A 19,158-nucleotide genomic window follows, 5' to 3' on the forward strand; every position below is an offset into this window, starting at 1 on the left:
ACTAGTAAAAATGGAACACAGCATTCCAGTGAACCGCAATGAAAGGCTAGGTATTTTGGGTGAATAGGTATCTACTGGATCCAGGCCCATTACAAATTTAACTGAGGAGCTGAAATTCAAAAATTCAAGTATTAAGGGAAATGAAAGGCATGGTCTAAAATGATCAAGTCATGCAGAATCTTAATAATTTTATGAAAAGAAGCATTAAATAAACGAGTCCTAATTTAGTATTATCAGTGTCACAGTGGCAGCATTTCTACCACATAGCTCCAGTTATGTTCAATACAAACTCAAAATGGCCACATTTGCAAAGTATATTCTCAAGGAATCTGGTTGCATCCTGTTTATGCAACTTGAGCCCATGAGAGAACTATACACAATTTATAATGACAGATATTTCACAAGTTTATCCTTTGGCTCCTAGAAGACTCATCAATAATTTAAGAACACAACACATTATGCATAATTATTTCATTTCCTTTTGCAAAAAAAAATTCACATTTATATCAGCATAGAATCTATAAACAAACAAATATTTTTGTTAGGAAGGCTACAAAAGAAAGAAAATTCTTGTAAACTTTTCTAATTTCACATTATTACATAATATCTATTTTATAGTTTAAAGCAAATACCTTTAAATTTAAGGCATAGTGAACCACAAAGTATTTTTGTCTATGCTAAGTTTAAGGAAAACTTCAAAGGGTAATTTTATTGTGTGCACTTTAAAATATATGAAACTCAGATACAAAAATTTTGAAATAGCATTTAGTCTGGATTAACCACTTACTAACTGGATTACCTCAGGAAAATTACTAGAAGATCTCTATTAGCTGCAGCTCCCTTATCAGCAAGATACATAAATTAATACTCATGTTGATTTTTCTCAAAGAGCTATAGTGAAACTAAATATATAAGTGAATACCCTTTAAATACCATGTAAAATAAGATATCTTCACTGTTATCAGGTAACAAGATTTAAAATAATAAAGAAAATATTTTCTTTAAAAATTATTAGGAAGCCAGTTTGAGGGAACGTGCATTCAATAACACTAGTTGTTATAGAAAACAACTTACTCATAATTTTAATTTAGACCCTTTAATAAAAGCATGAAAAGGTACAGAAGGCAAATTCACCTGCTTTCCTCAAAAAATTTCTTCCATATGTATAGTTAAATTAAGATGATTTAATCTTTTTGGAGCAAAAGGCAATTGTAAATGGAAATTGATAATTGCAGCAAATTGAACATATTCTTTAGGGTTTTTTTCATTCCTAGAATAAATTTTTGCTTCTTTATGATTTTTCAAATATGGTCAACAGATGAAAAGAAAATCAGATTTCTTAAATATGTGAAAAACATTCTTATTGATTTTTTTATTTTTATTTTTTTTTGGTTGTTGTTGCTGTTTTGCAAGACTCTTTATTTTCTGGATACTCTCTTCTGAATCTCTAATGGGAATTGGCTATTAAATCCCATGTATTTCCCAAGCACAGAGGCAACTAAGCAAAACAGGAGCTACACATCAAATGATGGTCAATTACTAATGAAGGTTAAAAGATCGAGCAGTACTACTCATAAAATGTTATGCCAAAAGACCATATACTCTGAAATGTGGTCAAAAATAATCATAATGCACAAATAAAAACATTTTTTAAATGCATCTCTTAAATCACATACATTCCATTTAGATAAAGCCTTCAACACCTACAAGTTGTGTGATTTTGAAAAGTAATTAATCTCTAACAATTAGTTTCTTCATTCTTTTTTAAATTATTTTAGTTATAGGTGGACACAATATCTTTATTTTGTTCATTAATTTTTATGTGATGCTGATGATCGAAATCAGCGCCTCACACGTGAAAGGCAATCTCTTTACCTCTGAGCCACAACCCCAGCCCAGTTTCTTCATTCTTAACATGAGTATAATAATAGTGCCAGTAATAGTGTCCATGTTGAAGAGTTGTGAGGTATAAATAAAAGAATCCAAGAACAGCACTTAGACAAGCACTGGTACACAGCCTGCAGTGAGGGCTAAATCATACATAAATATTTTTAGTATTTTTTATATTTGTATGTATATAAATATAGTCCCTGCAATATATGCATACATATGATATATTTTGTGGAATTAAATATATCTATATGTGTTTTTTACTTTAGCTAAAGACTTTATCTCATATATATATATATATATACATATATTTATAGAGAGAGAGATTTAAATTTCAAACACTGAAAAATCAATCTGACATCTACTTTAAATCAATTAAGATGCTAAATTATTGAAATAACTCAACTCTCTAATTCATTTTGACTACACTCACATATTTGCAGATATAAAGATACACAAAGACCCACATCATTGTGTAAACATACACATGTATGTAAAAAGTTTATATTAATGGCAGGGATGCTATATTATGGAGAAGTTAGGAATGCAGACCACAGCAACTGTGCATTTTCTCAGTGAAGTCATTTCATTTTCCAATGTTTTGTCAAGTTTAAATAGTTTTGATTTGTGGCTACTAAAAGAAAAATGCCCATTTAAGATAAAGTATAGTTACCTGAGCATTGCACAACTTAGAGGCATGGTAGACCTAGCTAGTGGAAACAGAGATGAGGAAGATTACTTATTAGGCTCCATGAAGGTAGCAACAAATTTAAAAGTCTACTTATTGTTACATGGCCAAGATGGGCAAATTTTCAGGGAAGAATATTTTTGGTTTTGAGCTCTCCTTTACTTATAAATGAGACATTTATAAATGTAATATTTACAGAAATGTATCTTAAGCCAATGGAAGGAAAAGAAATGAATTATTATCAACCTTAAGCATATAGAGATCTGCCTAGATAAATAAGCTTTTCTTTCATCATTTTTCTAATAATACAAAATTTCTTTTTTTTTTTTTTTTTTTTTTTTGCTTTTGAAAGTAACATCAAGTAAATACAGTGCCAGGCTGTAATCTTGGATAGATTTTGGTTTAAATTTTTCTATAGTTGAAGGTTTTCAACCTCAAAGGATAACTCTCCTAAAAATACCACTCCATGACCTGAATTCCATTCAGCAGGGGCTAGTCATTGTGTGTTTAGTTTGCATTTCTCTATAATGCTGGCCTTTCTCAGAGAGAAGGGGTTAAGAGGATTTACCAACATTTGCAAAGTCCTTAGAGGGATGTTTTGCCAAAGTGTAAATTACATCCATGTCATTAGCCCAGCCTCAGCAAACATGAATAAATGACAAATGAAAGTTTCTTTGATGAAGCAAAAACACCTTTCAAAGAAGAGTTTTTAAAAAGCATTTAAATCTAGTTTACATACTATTGATTCCTTTTTCTGAACTAGTCCAGACTAGGGACCGAGTCTGGAAACACTCACGTGTTGGTGGAGGCCATGCTTCTCTCACCGTGGATCAGAACACTATAAATGTTATCTGAGATCTTAAATATACAAGAAGCAAACACAGTCACATTATTTTCTTTTTTATCTTTATTTCATTTATTTATTTTTATGTGGTGCTGAGGATTGAACCCAGGTCTCACACGTGAGAGGCGAGCGCTCTACCTCTGAGCCACAACCCCAACCCCTTACATTATTTTCTTAGACACAAATATCTAGTTTTAAGCCATAACGATGCTCTCATAAATTTTCAAATTAGAAGAAGAATATATATATATATATATATATATATATATATATTTTTTTTTTTTTTTTTTTTTTTTTTTTTTTTTTAATTTTTAACTTTCAGCTTCTAAGTAATGGCTGCTTCTGTAATGTTTCCACTAACATAAATGGAGGCTTTAATCTCCATGCTATTTATTTGAAACTCCTTTGCATTTTTATAGAACAGACTATTATTCATCAACAATTTGAAACAGGCTACTTTTTACCCACAGTAAATCAATATGTGTCATAAGAGCAGAAGACAACAGAATATCACTAACACTGGACCTTCCCTTAGAGCCAGTCCCAGAAGACCTGTAAGGTTCAGTTGCTATGGCAACAGAGCTCTGACGCCTTTCTTACTTGGTGTGATAGAGTAAGCTTATTTTTACCACACCGGCATAATCCTGAAGGAATTTTATGGTAAGGTAAAAAAAATAATACACAGAGTCAACAACAATGTGTATGAACTTTCTGTTGATCTGTGATGATTTAATTTAAAAGTAGTGCAAAGAAGTTAACTCCACAGCACTGCACATCCCTTTGCTGATTTCCATTTAAATTATTTATTGTATTTTCTTTAGGCCCTTCAAATAGTCACATTTGTTAAGCTAAGAAAGTATAAGTATAGAATCTCACGTGGTTTAAATATAGAATCTATACCAAATGTAGAGGTGTGCTATGAAAATGTTTTGAGATAATACTTATATACTTTAAAAATATTTACAATTGGTAAAAGAAGTCTCAACAACACTATACTGACAATAAGGGAAAATTATCTTCTGATTCCTATTAAAAAGATATCAGAACAGAAAGCAATATATCTTAAGTTACAAAAGCTCTAATTAGTTTTGAAAGTCAAATGAAATAGACAAAATGAAGCAACTTGAATGGATCCTGACATATAGTACATAACTCATAAATATTGTCACTATTATAATACAGGTAAATATATTGTATTCATTTTATGGGAGGTATTATTGATTATGCAATTGCAATGCTGTTTTTATTGTGAATACTCTAAAGAAAAAATGGTATAAGAAATACTTAACATAGTTGAGTCTTAAATATATCATAACATGTCCTTTTTATAAGACCAATCTTGTAAATAAAATACTTGCATTTAATGGATTTGCCACAAGATGAAGCTTGGAGTGGAATGTGATACAGGCAGGTTTGGAAATCAGACTTGAATTTTACTTATCATACAACTTACTTAAGTCCTTAGACTCTGTAAGACTCAATTTTTTTAACCTATAATAAAAGCAATTTCCCAGATGTATGTAGAAAGGATTTCATCAGATAATGTATATAAAGTACCTGGTAAAATGTGTGATATATGACTCTTATTAAATTTTAGTCATCTTCCATGTAATGGAACTTCCAAATGGAACATGAAGTCAAAAAAAGGAGTTCAAATTCAATATTCCTTATTAGTATCTTAAAATACATGGATTCTAACTGTACCAAGCAGGACATAGAAAACTTTAATGTCAATACAATACTGTTACAAATTATTTTTAAAGTTTGCTATTTTCATGACCACCTATCCCAGAATAATGTTCTGGAAAAAAAAAAAGATATATAGGAAGGAACAATTTCTGTCATTAAATACCTTGGGAAAATGCTACACAATACTATTTTCTCCAGGAGCTTACAAATCACATTAGTACACTGAACCCTCCCAGAAAATTTAGGCAAAGAAATCAGTATTATTTAGTGGTACAGAACATACACTCAGAGCTAAGCTGTCAGGACTTGAACCCCAATTCAGGCACTCATTAGCTTATAATTTTGGGACGTTACTTAAACTTTCTGCCTCAGCTTTCTCAACTATAATATGGAATGTTAACAGTATCCCCCTGCCTGGAATGAGAGGTTATACTGAGATATGTCAGAACAGACTAAGATAGTTAGTAATAAAGGACATTCAGAGGCCCATTGAAACTCTTTACCATATCAACTAATCTTTACAAGTAATGTCTTTAATATCTTTTGGAATTGTTATTTTTTTGAGAAATACTTGAAGTACAATATTAGGATAATGCTAAGTTGTTTTTACATAGAAAAAAATTCATCACATTAATTAGACAATCAAGTAACACAAAAACTTAGCTACCTCCCAACACACTAACCCACTGACAGCTCTTTTGCCAGAAAGTCCTGCTATGGTAATGTGAGAGCTACTTAGAGAAGTATGAAGAATTTATCCCATGGAAGTTCCGTTCAGTAGAGTCATTCACTTCCATTCCCTGCATTATTATATTAGGTTGTTTTTGTGCCACTAAATACTGATCCTTAAGGGAATAGGTCGACAAACATTTAAAGCTTTAATGATTAATGGGGAGAAAGGTGAATATGGGACTCTCGGATGAGGTCTGCAAAGAAAAACACATTATCCAGACAGTGATCTATGTTTGCAGGCTTCAGAGTGCTAATCTTCAACAGCACAGGGAGTTTTCAAAGTGCAGAGATAAACCAGTAAAGGAAAGGTAAGAGCTTCATCCAAAGAAAAATGTGCTTAGTTTCACAAGAAAACTCAAAATCCTCCTTAAACATTGGCCTACTAAAATCAAAGCTCTAACAAACCTTCCTACACTTTTCTAGAAAATGGGAAGGTTCACAATAATAGCACCATTAAAATGAGCAACCAACTAATTAATCTGATAACTTTTAGAGGACCTTTTGTTCTCAAATTCGTGATTCTCTCAGATTATTGACTCCTCTTAGTTCATATTTTTAATATCATCAGAAATAAATGCAGAACAAAAGCTTTTTCACTCATAATTTCTATTTGACCAACAATTAAATCTATGTTCAAATACTCTTGTTCAAATCTTAATTGCAATGCTATTTCTACAAAAGCTATTTTATATATAAAGATATTTTAAATGTCTGTTTTTCCATGTAACATTTTATCTTAAACATTTCCTGACAACAATTTATTAAAGAAAAATCCTTAAAACTGATCATTTTCAGTACCTTGAAAGTAATATTGTTTCAGGATCAGACATGCAAGTGATTTCTTATTGTGTCACAGTACAATGAATCTCCTGCTGTGTAGTTTTTTTGGTTCTAAAAGTAGTGGTTTTCAAACTTCAGCACATATCAGAATCACCCTAAGGATTTGTGAAAACACAGGTGGCTGGGCCCTAACCTTGGAGTTTCTGATTCAGTTGGTCTTGGAGGAGACTCAAGAATCTGCATGTCTAACAATTTCCCAGATGATGCTGATGCTGCTCATCTGGGGACCACTTTAAAGATCACAGATAGATTATATACACACTCTCATGTCATCAAATTTGAGACAAGTCAAATACACACTTTTTTGGCTTCCAAGACATATTTCTGTAATACCTGCCCACAAGCTTATGCAGATTTGTGTTGCCAACTGTCTTGATACTTAAAGCCTGGGAAAACACCAACTGATTGAATAAACAGAAGAATGTTACTTCTGTCCTCCCAGAACTTAAGACATTAGGTCTGAGATTCATCAATTCATATTTCAGATATCTATATATCTACATCTATATCTATATATCTCTATATAGATATAGATATATCTATATCTATATCTATCTATCTATGTCTATATCTATATGTATATCTATATCTATATCTATCTATATCTATATCTATATCTATCTATATCTATATCTATATCTATCTATCTATCTATATCTATCTATCTCTCTCTCTCTCTCTCTCTCTCTCTCTCTATATATATATATATATATATATATATATATATATATATATATATATATATATATATATCATGATTGTAACAAAGCCATGGTGAGTTGTTCATTCTCCTAGTATGTGTAAGAATTTCACTATGGGCAATTACTATTTAACCCATGCACTCAAAAGAAAAATAATCAAAAGAGTAGCAACAACAACCATAAGGTCATTTGAAAACAATTTCAATAACTGAGGTTTTTGTTTTGTTTTGTTTTGAGTAAGAACTGCAGAATGACCAACAATTAAATTTTCTATCTGAAACAAATTGAAAGTACTAAGCAAATTATGTTCATATCAATAACACATTTTTAGTCAGCATAGTTAACATAGAGGAGGAAACAGGGATAAAATATGTACTAAAAGGCATATGTCACCTGCTTATGAAATTTTAATTTCTAATCCTCTGAGGATAATCAGAGACAAGGAGAAACTCCTTTTTTATAATCTCTTTCCTTCACCAGGGTGGAAATGGACTCAGCAATCAAAAGGCTAGAAACATCAATGGATATGTGTTCATGGAGATTTTTCATTTTTGACAGATAGTTTTGGTTTCTAATTTAAGCAGTGATAAAATGCTTTCTTTGAAAAAAAATCAAGGTTTTAAAAAAGGGTCTATTTCACAAGAAATTTGTTATAAAAATAAAACTGTATGTGGATGGTACAAAAGTTAAGAAAATGAATCACTGAAGTTCATTAAAACACTATTCTAAAATTTGTCACAGCCTGATAGTATAACTTTTTGGGACAACCTGAATAGCCACATAATGTATAACTCTTACTACAGGCTTGTCTGGAATATTGGAAGCATGAAATTGAGCATACACAATATGTTCTGAATTGTTTACTGATATTAAATTAAAATGCTATTGCCAAGGAATTTGATATGCTTTTTTCACTAATGCTAATTTCAATTCTCCATAATATACATGACAAGAATTCAACAAAAGGATACCATTTCCTAAAAAGAAAAATGGAAAGTAAAAAAAAAACCCTCACATATTAAATACTATAAAAGAATGTTATTCATGCTTATGAATATTAAATTCTTTGACAAATGAACAAATACAGAAAATGAGACACAAATTTTGCCTGAAAATATTAGTTTACCTTAGAAGGAAATGTGTCAAATTTATTCATCATGGGTTTTATCAACATTTCTATTATAAAAAGGAACAATTATTTAAATAAATAAAGCCTTCTGCTTTGATTCTAGGCTCTGGGGCCTAATATTCTAATGGAAAGTGATTCTCAACTGAGAAAGGCTAGCCTGGTAAAATTTTAACTCATCCATGGAGATTCTAAATCATCATTATTTAATGTGGTAAAGTGAAAGCAGGTAGCTTGACTAAAAAATAATAATAAGAAGAAGAAAATAAAATGCATCTTTTCCTTGCAGTGACGAACAAAAGGACAATAAGCCACTCAGGCAACTCTATTCCCTAGTGAGGCCATACATCCAGATTTATTCTCAAACCTCCCATAATAACATATATTTAAATCCCTTTTCTTGCCATTCCAAGGCAGAAAAGCAATTTCCTATAGATTAAAAAAAATAAATCTGTAGTCACTCACCTAAAATCAGGTTAAAATACAAAATGACATTATATTTTAAGGCTAAATTTTGAAAAAACTTTTCATTAAATAAATGTCGCACCCTGTCATACAAATAAGTTTCAGTTAAAACTTGAAATTAAAAAAAATATCCACTGACAAAATTTCTATTGGGCCATCACAGATATGAGTATTTTTAAAATGTTCATTGATTGTACTAGATGCACACATTCAAATCACTGTGCTCTACAAAACAGCAAGCAAGATATTTTCACTTTATAGAAATGAGAGTATAGTTCCTTTGAATCATAAGCTCTGTTCTTTAGAAAATGACTAAAAATAAGCAGAATACTTTTATTAACTTAAGATTTCTGGGACTATATCAGTGCTGTATTTTTAATTTTTTTTAAAGGAGGCATACTTGGCAAAAGCCACAGATTTATTGTGAGATTAGCAATAATCTTTTGAATACTAGCAAAACATGTTCCAAATGAAAGGTCTGAAAAGTTTCCTTACTTAGTCACCATTACAAGTTATAACTGTCCATGATTTTAACTGGGATCATTGTAAAATGGACAGAGATTAGTACCAATCTTTCATTCAAACTCAGAAAACAAAGTAAGACATGGCCGTCACTACCACATCATGCCACTATACTCAGCATTTGTTTTTTTTCCTTTGATCCATAACCCAGACTTCCAGAAAAGTCATGTTGAAATCACTTGAAGATACTCAGCACCGATATGATCATCACTTCCATTATATGAGATATGGAAGACAAGGAAAGAATACTGTTTCTATTTCTCATGTCAAAGATAGAGTAGTTGTTCCTTTGAAACAATATCATTAAATAAAATAGTAATATTTTTGATGATATTTTGTCTCTATTATCTCTGTGTATTTGCATATACGTAAAAAAATACAGATTATTTTATTATTTAGCCCTCAGCAGTACATTATCATGTATATTACTTTTAAAAATGTTCATACCTTGCATCTTCATTCCAACCAAGAGCACTTTCTAAAAGCTCCTACTCACTTGTTGTTTTCCCCTGTCACGTTCCTTCAACTCACGTTTTGAATATCCTCATACAGAACAAGATAACAAGTAAAAGTTTACCCTAATGAAGAGAATCTTTTCTCCTACTCGGTATCTTCCTTGAGAAAGCCGCTCCACACAGAACTTGTTTGGGCATTTGCAAGGAGGATCTTCTGAAATTCGTTTCACCTGAAAAAAAAAAAAGCCAGAAGTTCATTCTTCTTAGTAGGGTTGCATATAGATGACATTTTTTCAAAAGCTTCAAAGCTCCTGGGCAATTAATAATTTGAAACTCATTTTTTAATCTATGGACAGAATGTGAGCACACCAATACACTTTAAACCACAACTATGCAAAGGTCAGATCCTGAAAGTCTATTTTAAAGGCCAATGAGTGCACTGAGCTATAGGCTGGATGAGAAGAGTGATGATGTTGGAGGATGATGATGAGAAAATTAATTGGCACCATAGGTATGATGAGTTGTGTTCTATTATTTTCCAGATTTAAAAGACCATGAGCATTGGGTTGACAAGATTAATCTATTGAAAACAACACTAAAGTGATTCTAGGTTAAACATATTGAAAACTAGGACAGAATACATATAAACAGAAAGTTATTTCCACAGTATAATCTTATTTTACTGTTTTACTCACTTTCAATAAATTATTATTTAAAATGAGGCTATTTCTTCATCTTATTCTGACATCTCAAATTCACCTAGATTCACTCTGCAGTTCATACCTTTTTAGTAATTCCTACCTACAAATCCGACTTCTATGGCCATATCTTAGATTTACACACATTTTATGGAATATGTGGCTGAATATCAGAGTTTTATATCTAGTGTGTCTTATCCCCACTTTTGAAAACTATATAATCTAAATTATATGTGCACAATGTTTATAATAATTGTTACCATCAGAAGATGATATAATAGTCTGTGATTTAAGAATTAAGACTTATGTTTTATTTTCTGGGACTTTTCAATTCTGTGTCTCATAACTGTGTTCCCTCAAACTAACCAAGCAAACCCAACCCAATAATCTTTGTTTAGAGGAAAAGTTTCCAAGGAAGATTCAGAAAACTATAAATGATGTGCAGAAGCTAAACAGAACAAATTCAGATTCTGACCAAACTGGACTGGATTTTTCTCACCCAAATTTTTTGACAAAATGTCAGAGAAATAGAAAGGGAACTTTGCACACTGTTGCTTGGAATATATAGCCATTGTGGAAGAGAGTACAGAGATTGCTCAAAATATCAAACATAGAATTACTGTATAACACAGCAATGTCATTATTCATCATATATATATATATATATATATATATATATATATATATATACATATATATATATATATATATATATATATATATATATATACACACACACACACACACACATACAGACAAAAAAGTATTACTCTTAAAGCTAAGATGGGGAATGAACCTATATGACCATCTATGGATAATAAATAGAAAATGAAAAAATGGTATTTATAAACAATGGCACATTACTCAGTTATAAGAGAATCCTGCCATTTTCAAAAACACGGATGAAATGAACTTGGAGGATCATTGATAATTTGAAAATTGAAATGAGCTAGGCACAGAAAGACAAATGTCTCATAATATTGCTAATATATGGATCCTAAAAGATCAATTTCAGTATGATGGTGGTTACCAGAGAATGGGAAGATTAAAGGGTTGGGAAAAATTTGGAGATATTAGTCAAAGGATATATAATTAACAGTAAGATCAGAGAAATAAATTCAAGGAATCCAATGTACAATTTGGTGACTACAGTTAATGATGAATGTTGTATTCATGAAAACTGCAAAGAATGCATATTAAGTTTAAACAAAATGATATATATGCAATATATTGAATTTGTTAATTAGTAAGATTTAACCATATACACACAGATATATATATATATATATATACATATATATTTTAAAGCATCTGTTATACATGATAAATACATACAATGCTATATATAAAATAAATATTTTTTAAAAATGAAACAAATGTTGATTTGGAGTTCTTACTGACACATGTGGCTCATTGGAAATCTTACTCTTATCTCTTCAAACTTCATTCCCTTTTACAATCCATGAAACTTTGAGAATACTTTTTTAAATGACAGAGGAAAATAGAGTCTTCTTATGTAAGACTTCAGTTTGCTTACTCTAGAATATATTTCAGTGTCAAAACTTCATCCACATTTTGCTCATAATCGTTCTTTAGATGTTAGTTGTTATCATTTCTATGATAATAATATAATTAGTTTAACAAAAACTATGGTACCTAGAATTTTGTCATTAAAAAATTCAATTTCTTCAAATAATAAAATATTTGACTCCAGACAGTCTTTTACCAAGCAAAAACTGTACAACAGTCATACATGAACTCACTTGCATGTTGGTGTAAATGAACAACTTGATATTGTTATAGCAAATTTCCAGAAATAATGAAAACAAAAGATAATAGAAGGAAAACCAGAAGGGTGAAGGAGTTCTAAAATAAAATTTATCTTAAGATCCATATATTGTGCCTCAACGAAAATATAATAAAGAAAAAACAGTTTTGTTTGTTTGTTTGTTTTTTAGGAAAAAACAAGGGAATTAACTTTAGGATACTCATTTCATCCATCCATTGAGCCATCCCTAATTTTCCAAAAATAAACTTATTATTCTGAGTTTTTTTAAAAAATAATTGTGTATTATATCTCAGTTACTGATAAAGTTTAATTTGTTCTTGCTAGATTGAGTTCCTTAAGGGTTAAGGTAGCATTTTATAGCATTTTTAAAATCCTCGGTATAAAGCACAATGCATTAATGGTATAAAAATGTGTTTGATAAGTTAATATTTAAACATAAATGAACAGATGAATAGGAACATGGATCTATATAGGACACAAAGGGAAGTTATTAGAACAAAGTAAGACTGGATTCAAAGGATTGTAAAGATGACTTTCATGTAAAAAAAAATGAAGGAAGTGCGTAACATTAAGCTAGTGATCAGACCTGTGATTCTGAACTCTTGAATTCTTCCCACCATGTTATACTTGGTATGTGTGTGTATATATATATATATATATATATATATATATATATATATATATACCTCACCCAATCACCCTAGAATTAACAGAATTCTGCCCTGAGAGAATTGCTTAAAGGACATTCTTGAATGGGATGGTGATACTAAAGCAAGAAGTATGAAAGTTTGGTAATAGTAATGTAATTTCCTTGCAGGAATACAGAAGCACAGTGATTCATGAGGGGGCAGTCATAGGACCGATTAATATGTCTACATGTGAAATTTTCAGTGTTTCTCTATGCATATCTCTTTCCATGTGTGTTTAATAAATATATTATGTGTATATAATTATGGTATATATGATAAATAAATATATATATATATATATAGTGTGTGTATGTGTATATAAATATATATATATATATATATATATATATATATATATGGCACAGTTTTATTTATCCCTACAATAGGGCTTTCATAAGAAAAGCAAGGATGAATAAAAGGAGGGTGGGTGGAAGGGAAGGAAGCTTTGTTCTTTGGTCACCAAGAAAATCAGACAGCATCAAAAATGCCACAGGCCTGAATTTGAGAGGCATCATGATAAGCACATTTCTGCTTGCAATTCACTAAGCAAACAGTAAACTGATATTCAAGTGGTTCCTCTGCTAATAAATGACAATCCCAAGTCTGTATGGGAAGCATTTGCATCTTACAGTGTCCTTAGACAAAACTGTTGGTGTCAAATGAAGTAAAGTACAAGGAACATTTTCTCAAGTGGCCTGCCCTTCTCTAATGCCTTCCTCACTTTGAAAATGGACTTTATTTTTAAAATCAAGGTGTTGTTTTTTTTGTTTGTTTGTTTTTTTGTAGTAGTAGTGTAAGAGGTGGGGGCAGAAATGGAAGAGACAAGGCCAGGATGTGGACTGTGGAAATATATTGTTAAGTAAACAGTGACTGATGACATCTTTGCTTCTTCCATTACCTTGGGATAAGTCAGAGTCTGGCAGGTGTTCTGTTTTTGGTTTAGGAACCCAGCCATTTCTGCTGAAATGAGATTTCAAGAGGAGCCTGATTACTCAGAATTATACTATCTCTCATCCCCAGACTGCGGAAGTTGATGGAGAAGAGGAAGAAAGTAAGAATGGTTTCTTAGAACTGTATTCTACTCATTGTGTGGGAACTAGCTCAACGCGAGGGAATGCAAAGAAGAGAACTAAACATGACCCTGCCATTCTATCACCGCTGAATCACTCTATCAGGACATCTGGAGAATAAATTAATCTCAATGGGCTTCACTGTGTTTCTTTCATGATATTCTGACTAAAGAAGGTGGGTTGTATTATCCCCCTAAAAGGTCACCTATTTTTTTTCTTCCACTATTCCCCTAAGTATTGAACAAGAAAATGCCAGGAATCATTGAAGGTTTCAAAATTGACAGTTATTACTGAGACCATTGTCTGGAATAATCTTAACACTGGTCTTGTTTCTCTTCCTCTCCTTCCCTGTCCTTCTCTTTCTTATTTCTTTGTTCCCTTCTTTCTTCTTTTACTCCTGCACTTCATTATCCTCCATTTTTTTTTCCTTGTGGTTGTAGTTAATAACTTTGCCAGAGTACAAAAAGTCTATAATACTAACGAAACGCAGGAACTTTGCAAGCAATCTCTATTTTATATCCTTATTCTAAAACACATGTTGGGGTGCATCAGTTTCAACTCTCAGCTGCTGTATATGCCTCACATGGGGTGAAGCAGCTGTCACAGGAGCTATTTCCTTTTTATATTAAACATATGAAATTCTGATTTAAACCGTTAGTGAAGCTCAAATTACTTTTCTCTCTGCTTCACTATCCCTGAAATAAAACACTTCAGTGAAAAGCTATACTTTAAACAGAACAAAAATAATTCAATACAGTTTTCCCTAACATAGAATGAAGGAGACTGTAAGAGACTTGGTGTTCAAATGAATTTGGAAAATTCCAGGTTAAACAAGATCTTATTTTGGAACTCACAAGAGCTTCTAACATGCCAAAGTGCATTTCGAAAGTCTAGGTGTAGAGTACAGTAAGTTGTATTTCTCAAACTAACATAAACATGGAATTCTTTTCTCCATGGGGCATGTGGTGGTAGTGGTGCTTGACTAGGCATCAAATGGTGCTTGAAAAATGGTAGTTTAAAGGCTGTCAGAACCCTCTATTCTGGACGGAAATAGTACAGAAATATCTACTTTGTATATTTCTTGCATTCGATTAAAACACCTTAGTTAAATCAATTGTTAAATTCTCAAACACTGGTAAACTTTAAAGAGGGTTTACAACCTTTAACAATGTCCTCCACTCTGTCCAGTGGAAAGAGTAGTATTTGGAATAGGGGAACAGAAGCAGTTTATTTATTTATTTTTCAGAAGTGGAATACTGGCAAACCTTCTCCCAAATGCCTTTCATAGGTATTTCACTACCTTCTGGTCTTCTTCCTTTTTCTCCCTGTCTCAAGGATAAAGGATGGTTAGATATAAGCTAGGGAGAAAAGGGAACCATCCAGCTACTTCCTCCTAGTTCATACAAATGGCTTCAAGTGGCAGTGTCGTCTTCTGCAGAGCTTCAGAAGAGCTACGAAGTTCACATATTTCCAGAGCACATGGACAAACCAGATAAAGAGAATAAAGAAGAAGATTTTTATATTTTAATTACATACAATGGATAATTTATCTGACAAACGTGGTACTGAAAAGATTCAGATTACAATATGTTACTTGTCTTCAAAAACTAGGACTGCACTTTGAGAGAAATGGGTATGAATTCCCCAGAGGTAAATGCCTCATTAAATATATACAAATACTTAAGTCAACAAGAAATGATTTGTCATTTTGCCTGGGAATAGGTTTATATAGAAGGTAACACAATGTGAATTTTAATGATGAAAAAGTATTAAAAAGTAGATTTAAAAGAGGAGGAGGAAAAATAGTGCAAAAGCAACAATGGCTACATCAAAATATAGGACCTGCTCTAGAGGACAAAATGACTGGGAAACACACATTGGGCCACAGTATGAAGGGAATAGGTGGTGTATGAATCAACTTGGGCTTTAATATGGATCTTATAGGGGAACACTTACATAATTTTAGCTGTTTCTGAGTTGTAGGAACATTTGTAGAGAATAATTTCAAGAACCAAGTGATCAACAGTGTCAAATGTCAGAAAGAGCATGATGTGAACACTGAAAAAGTTATTTGATTCAGTAATTGATTCATTGGGCTTTATATGGTAACATTGACCAGAAGCAGTCTGGAACCTTGACTATTATTCATTAAAGAATATGATTGTAGGTCATAGCTGAGAGGATAAGAATTAAGAGTAAGTATTTTAGCCCTGAGACACACATTTATAAGAAAAAGATTGAAGGAACATATTAACCCACAGTAATTCTAAACCAAAAATTAAAATTGACAGGCAGAAAGTAATTCTCATCAATATATAAACAATGCACCATTATGTGTTAATTAATACAATGTTTCTCAATTTCCTTACTCAAAATATATGTGAATGGGGGCACATCATAAACATAGATCTAATATCTTATCCTAACCAAGAACTACTTAACAGACAACAGGAGTAGTTTGAGATTTTAATTCAATCTGTTTTCTCTTATACTGTTTATTGTGATTATGAGGGTAATATAATAATATTTCCTAACTGCCTAAAAGTGTGATTCAAGGACTCTGTTTATAGAGACCTCAGAGAGTTAGATAAAAATGTTTTAGATTCTAGGCTCCTCCTCTTCTCTCAGCAGGTTCCATAAAGCTTCCAAGTTTCCATTTCTATACTAGGAAACCTGCATTTCAGATAGGAGAGAGCTCTTGAAAAAACAAGGATAGACTCTGGCCAATAGCAGGCAGTCAATAAAGCTCAGTTATCTTCTCTATTATACATTTGCTTCCCCTTCTTTAACAATCCTCAAGCTTTTGTGCCTGGGACTTCTTGATATGTGAAAAGAGGAATGGTAAACTAGTAACAATGAGGCTTCAGTGTTTTCAAATGCCATTTTCAAGGAGTTATTTTCCTAGAATTTTAGATGCTACTCAACAGAATTAAGTAGCACTTTATTTTAAATGATTGGCTGGGTTCTGAATTTTGAAATGAACTGTAAGACTACCAACTTTTTCATAGAAGTTAATATAAATTTCAAGGACAATGAAATAAGGTAAAGGTCAGATTGATATGAGCTATTACAAAATATGTTGAGTAGTTAAAAAAAAAAAAAAAACTAACTTGTCCAAGAAGTCTGACCAATTTACTTACTGCATCATCCAGTAAGTTTCCTGTACTCTTTTTCCCAGACGACTTTGATGAAGGAGAAGGTGAAGGAGAAGGGGCAGAAAGTGTTTCTTCTTGTTCAATTTCTTTTTCCAATTTTATCAAACCAGGAGGTTCCACGCCATACCTTTTTAAAAATACCAGATCATTATAATGCATAACTTCTAATGATATAATTTTCATATATTACATTTGATTATAAATACCATAGTAAACTGCTGTCTTTTAAAAACAAAGTTAATTTTTACTGGCATTGAAATGGTAAGTTTTCAAATTAGCCTCCTTCAAGCACAGGGGAAAACACATAAACCTGCTTTGCATGTATACATGTCCATATATAAACACAGACATGATGATATACTAAAAATGAATACAAATCTTCCATGCAATAAGTTGATGAGTCAATTACATGAATAACTGTGGTAAATCTCATCTAGATTTTGCCATTACCAGCTTTAACAATATTAGTGCTGTGATGAAACTCCTATTTTGAACACACATTTGTTAAAGGTAGAGACAATATCAGAGTCAGGTTTGAAAATAGTAACACCTCAAAAATAAATATTTCCCCAGAGCAGTGTCTGACACATGGCATAACCTTTGAGATTACTTTTGATAAATTATCTATCCTAATAAAGGCTTCACAAGTAGGAAACTAGAGCACTGAGGTTCTAAAGCCAGTCTTCAGTGTTTTTAAAATAATCTACCATAGAATGAGATATTGTTAATGGACTCAAATTAAGGGGTTATTAAGATGGAAAGTGATATTACTATTATTATAGGCTTTACATATAAATTTGCTATAGGCTTTCTTTAATGAATTTTTCTAAAATTGTGGGAATATCAGAAATATCTCAGGACCAGAGCTTGCCAGATCAAGTTATCAACTCAGCTTTACTACTCACTGTCAGATGAACCTTGGCAGGCAAACCCTTTTTAATCTCTCTAGACTACTGTGGGTTCTTAGTTCCATCAAGGTATAAATTTGGGCTATGTTGAATGTTCTTAAGAGAATAACATGAACTTGGTAGTGAGTCTGGACAAACTTAACACACTAGAAATCACAGCCAACTAAAAGTCAATCATAAGTGAAAATGTTCTATTTGAAAGTATAAATTAGGTCAACTGGAAAATATGATTTAATTTGTAGTTGTAGGTGGACTCATGCCACCTTTTAGGAACAGGTTGCATAAGTTTTGCCTTTTTTTACAAAGTGAAATGGTAATAAATGTACTATTAGAGTAACAACAGGCTCAACTCCATATCCAATAAAAACAAAGTAGAATAGACTTGAATAAAATTGGTAACAAAGTCACACATGGAAAAAATCTCACCCTGGAGGTTTTTCTTTATCTGGGAATGCTGAAAATTAGCTATGCCATTGAACATACAAAATCAACACTAAGCCCGAAATCTCTGCTTATATTGGCTTTTGAATACTTCAGGCCGCCTAAGGTATAGTCAGCCAGTCCTGAAATGCACACTTAAATGCAATTCATTGGCTTCCTGTCTGTCTGGAGATGTCAACAGGCTGTAAATCTTGGAAGTCCCCTGGGGTTGGGGGTTTGCACCTGCAAGCCAACTTAGTCATCAAATAGGTCTTTTTTTTATGTTTTACAAAAGGCTGCTTCATTTTTATTTCCATGATTACCTTTATACCACTTCACATCCTTATTTTGTCTATAACGTTTTCACAAATTTATACAATTCTCCATTCTTTTCCAACTATAAGATTTTAGAGTTTTAGAAGGGGGTAGCTGTTGTTCTCAAACAGAATAAGGGTCAAATTAAAGACAGCAGGAAGG

General features: G+C 31.9%; 2 protein-coding genes across 4 annotated transcripts in view; one reads left to right on the forward strand and one right to left on the reverse strand.

Annotated features, from left to right (window-relative positions):
- The window catches only part of Svip (small VCP interacting protein), a 66,440-nt gene extending 52,116 nt beyond the window's left edge, over positions 1–14,324 (forward strand). The window contains exon 4 of one of the 2 annotated variants that reach the window (XM_071616331.1): positions 14,149–14,324. In XM_071616331.1, coding sequence (XP_071472432.1) covers positions 14,149–14,319 — 171 coding nt within the window. In that variant the 3' untranslated portion in view covers positions 14,320–14,324. Of the gene's footprint in view, positions 1–14,071 lie in introns of both variants that reach the window. The other variant, XM_071616332.1, reaches the window with a different exon arrangement.
- Gas2 (growth arrest specific 2) overlaps positions 1–19,158 on the reverse strand; it is a 116,036-nt gene that overhangs the window by 41,260 nt on the left and 55,618 nt on the right. For both annotated transcript variants that reach the window (XM_027936642.2, XM_071616330.1), the window contains exons 5-6: positions 17,339–17,480; positions 10,075–10,182 (exon numbers count right to left, since the gene is read on the reverse strand). In XM_027936642.2, coding sequence (XP_027792443.1) covers positions 10,075–10,182; positions 17,339–17,480 — 250 coding nt within the window. The remainder of the gene's footprint in view (positions 1–10,074; positions 10,183–17,338; positions 17,481–19,158) is intronic.

This window comes from Marmota flaviventris, chromosome 9, assembly GCF_047511675.1.
Source record: "Marmota flaviventris isolate mMarFla1 chromosome 9, mMarFla1.hap1, whole genome shotgun sequence".
In the NCBI taxonomy this organism is placed as follows: Eukaryota; Metazoa; Chordata; class Mammalia; order Rodentia; family Sciuridae; genus Marmota; species Marmota flaviventris.